We start from the raw sequence: 4,019 nt of genomic DNA, 5'->3' as shown, positions 1-4,019 counted from the left end.
AAGATACAGCAATGGCTTCCAAACGACGTTACCATGCGAAATGTACTGTGGCAGGATGTGAAGATGAAGAGAAGAATATGTTTCCGCTTCCATCCTCTGTCCCTTTGAAAACGGAATGGCTAATTTCATTGACGAGGGACGGGTGCCCATGCATGTTCCAAAGAGCGTCAGTGTTTGCGAGACACATTTCGGAGGAATGCTTTCACAACCCTACACCTGAAGTTGAAGCCTGGATCAGTGCCAAGCCTTGCCGGTCCATCAGCTACCCACACCGATCAAGTAAGTCATAATTATTTGCTAGCCGCTAGCACTTTATGGGTGACAGCTAACTAGCCAACATTAGCTGTGGAGGTATTTATCCATGAAACCTACACTGCGCTACAAACCAATACTCTGTTAAACTGGTTAGATTTGGAAAATTGGTTGTAAAACAAGACATTTGTCTTTTGACCAAGTATCTTACGTGTAGGGGACTACATAAAGCATGAATACTTAGGTAAGCAAGTCTAGTTATGTTCTGCGGCTAGATACGTCCGTTACACGGAAAATGACGCCCGACGAAAACAATTCATATTTTGTAAGCCTTTCTTTCGATTGGTGACTTTATATTTTGTAAGCATTTGTTACGGTTTGGTGACCTTTTTTTTTTTTTCTTTTTTTTACGTCGAGTCGTTTCTGCGTCTTTCGTGTGGGATACGCGATCGGGTTTGCTGACTACCCTCGAACATACACCATTATGTATCTGTCAATTCGAACACAGTTTTGACTTCAAATCTGTCGTGACTCGCCAGTTTATCACGAGTGTAATGCTCGGCTTTCGAACCATGAGATGTGTGCTCTCTGTCTGCATCAGGTTCACTCTTCACTGGCCAGCACATCAAGTGCTCACGTCCAGACATCCCGGACCAGGGATGCTGCCTGCCAGACTGACCCCATTGTCACTAGGACTGCAGCCACACCGAAGAATGTTGTCTTTCTCTATATTGGAATGCAGGTGAGATGTTTTACCTTGTAGTTTTTTAAAGTTTTTGTTGTCTGAAATGTCATTAGTGAGCCGGGTTTCTCCACGAAACACCTAGACCAGGTCCCCTGAAAAGATTGTCTTGTGAATGTAATTTATATTTGATTTACCAAAAAATGTATACTTTTATGGGGTTTTCAGATCATAGTTCCTATGAAACTTCACAATATATGAAAAGCTTTTTCCAAAATGCTTTATACCTACTTTCAAAAATATTGTTTTATTTCTTACTACCATTAAAAGCAGCATTTAAATGTTTCAACATGTTATGTAAATCTCAGCTAATATCACTTTTCCTGATGCTTGAAATCAGATTTGAAAAAAGTAATGAGAACAGCTTCTATAGCATTTTGGAAAAGAGCTTTTCATATGCTCTCCCATGATGATGCATGTGTCTCTACCAGCTAACCCCCACCACCATGACAAATGAAAATTCTGTGAGAAACACTGTTTACACATTGTTTCTTGTACTTTCAGACTGTACTTGGCGGCGATCCACTTTAATGAAAATGCGAACCGACCACAGGCCCAGACAGCAGACGGTGTACCTCTCTTCAAAATCTCCTTTCCCAAATCCAAGAAGGGAGAGTGCACAGTCAAACGTCAAAAGACTAAGCCAACCTTTGGTAAGACCTCAAAAGTTCAAGAATTCAAGTCCAACTACTTTTGCCTTTATCAAATTTACTGAGGTTAATTCCAACAAATAGGAATACAAAAAATGTGAGAAATATAAATCTAAACAAACATAAATATATAGAACAAATATAAATATATAAATAGATATAAAAATAAACATTGAAATGTACAAATGACTAACTGAAATATACAAATGTTGTGCGTGTACAGTGTGTATGAATGTTCTGTGTGAAAGGGTATGTGGATGTCCTGATGGACCTAATTTTTCACATGCGAGGCAGTCTAAACCCGGTGCAGTGTCCTTCATCATCGGGGTACTCGGCACGGATACGCAGGACCACACAGGCAGGAATGACCACTCTGATCCGGCGACCCAAAAAGCCCCAGCACCACGCCACGAACTGCCTGTAGGCCAAATACCTGAAGCGCCTGGAAGAACAGATAGAAAAAATGACACTTGCAGAGAATGTTGTTGTTCTTCTGTTATTGCTATGTTGTACATATTTACATATTCCTATGGATTATTCTTGATTGTGTTTTAATAATGTCTTGTAAATAAATATACAAAGACTCTTCATACTGTCTGCATAGTTGAATTATCAGGCTCTATTGGGTGGGTATACTGTAAACTCTATGTATGTGGCTATGAGTAATTATTTTACAACGCTTACCGATGCGTTCTTCTCAGGCGTAAACTGCCAAAATGGTGCCTGTAGACTCGCCCAGCGGTTTGTAGCGAATATACATTGAGACAGACCGGCTCAAACCCTGGATGATCCAGCATACATGCTGGCTCTGCCGCCACTTCTCCTAGTAGTGCTGTGACCTAATAAAGATTAGAACTAGACATGGTAAGTGTCATTTCAGGAACAGGTAGATCCAAATGTTTACAGTGTTACCTGAGGGATCTCCATGCAGCATCTATTCTCCCTTTCTGTGGGCATTATCTCGCAAATTCCACATTGACACCTATTATTATTAAAAAAAAAAGGCAGTGTAATGATATTCTGTTTTCAGGTAATGCCGGCAAATATAACAATGAAACATCTTTAGTGGCAAGTAAATGAGTTAACAGGTGAGCATGGAGAATAATTACATGCTGGTCAGGATACTATCATGTTTTTTGCATGCCATAGGCTACTGTATAACTACATGGGCAACGCACAGCTGGCTGTTCCCAGTGAAGACAGGCTACTAAAAAGGTGTACACAGAAATATGTAGCATAAGTTTCACTTCGTGTAGTTACACTTTGGATCCAGCACCTGGTCAGGATATGATGAGGTATGTTTTTTTTGTATATTATAGCATGTAAACCTTTTTGTCTAGAAAACTTGGTTATAAATCGCTCTCCTTATGTCAACACTGGGCAGAGAATCATTTGCCAAACAGGACAGTGTTTGTGGGGGTAATTGCAATTGCAATTTTCATGAAATTACCCACCGGCGTTTATTACAGTTGTTTTTCATAACATGTTGGCAATGTGTACTATGGGAAATAATTTGGTACAATGCAAGGCGACAAGGAGAAAGTTACTTGGTGTAGAGACTGGAGATGCCAGCAGCCATACTCACTAATGTTAGCACTGCAAATACGTGCCCACATTACAAAATAAGTTGGGAACTTATACGCTTTGTAAGCAAAAATAATATTTTAGGTAGTCCTGATGTAGTGACTACAATTTCTGCTCTAATTAGGCTACCGTAGGCTAAGTGGTTCGGACCGACCCAACTATAAACGTTTCCAGACATAACATTTCAAACTCACCATTCTGAGACGTTTTGCTGAAGCCGCTGCTGATCTGCAGTTTGTTGCTGAACTGCTTGCGCCTCGGCTTCAGGGTCCGATTCCGGGTCGAAGGCGAACGGTACGACGGTTTGCTCACCTGCCATTTCTATTTTTTTTTTTTCCTACTGGCAGGCAGCTAACATGCGTGTAGCCAAAACAGAGAATCAGACACGCCCCCCTTCAGCCATGACACACCCCTCGCGCTCCTCCTTGCTTCTCATTAGGAAAACAGGGCACTGGAGAAAGTGCTGAAATGCTGCTTTATTCTAAGAGGCCAAATCTGCGTTTTCCGGGTGAATTTTGAGAACGCCTGGGGGTATCACATCCTGAAGCCTCCGAAAGCCCATTTAAAGCGCCGCTACTATACCATGCCATGGGAACTTTAAGTAAAAGTATCTTTACTTTGCCTAAATTCTACTCAGAGTAAAAGTAAAATTACCCATCTCAAATTTACTTGAGTAAAAGTACAAAATTACTTAATTTAAAATGTAATTTGAGTAAAAGTTACTTAATTACTTTCAGTTTCTTAATGCAAAAAAGGACGAGTCATGAATCAAATTCAGTACAAGTTGTTTT

General features: G+C 40.5%; 1 protein-coding gene across 1 annotated transcript; it reads right to left on the bottom strand.

Moving 5' to 3' along the window:
• Positions 1-1,523: 1,523 nt before the first annotated feature.
• On the bottom strand, positions 1,524-3,495 carry LOC142384069 (P2X purinoceptor 7-like). The gene is made up of 4 exons (XM_075470012.1): positions 3,423-3,495; positions 2,557-2,626; positions 2,329-2,483; positions 1,524-2,086 (listed from the first exon to the last, which is right to left on the bottom strand). The coding sequence occupies exons 2-4, from the start codon at positions 2,599-2,601 to the stop codon at positions 1,924-1,926; spliced, it is 363 nt and encodes a 120-aa protein (XP_075326127.1). The 5' UTR covers positions 2,602-2,626; positions 3,423-3,495; the 3' UTR covers positions 1,524-1,923.
• Positions 3,496-4,019: the final 524 nt, after the last annotated feature.

This window comes from Odontesthes bonariensis, chromosome 1, assembly GCF_027942865.1.
Source record: "Odontesthes bonariensis isolate fOdoBon6 chromosome 1, fOdoBon6.hap1, whole genome shotgun sequence".
NCBI lineage: Eukaryota > Metazoa > Chordata > Actinopteri > Atheriniformes > Atherinopsidae > Odontesthes > Odontesthes bonariensis.
Note: the sequence above shows the minus strand (reverse complement) of the source record. Positions and strands in the feature narration are given on the sequence as shown.

What these genes read in the sequence shown, in the direction of transcription:
- LOC142384069 (XM_075470012.1), bottom strand. Translation starts at nt 2,601, where the DNA reads ATGCCCACAGAAAGGGAGAATAGATGCTGCATGGAGATCCCTCAG. An exon ending in GCTGCATGGAGATCCCTCAG is followed by an intron (nt 2,484 to 2,556) that starts GTAACACTGTAA and finishes AATCTTTATTAG; the next exon opens with GTCACAGCACTACTAGGAGA. An exon ending in CGCCTGAGAAGAACGCATCG is followed by an intron (nt 2,087 to 2,328) that starts GTAAGCGTTGTA and finishes CTGTTCTTCCAG; the next exon opens with GCGCTTCAGGTATTTGGCCT.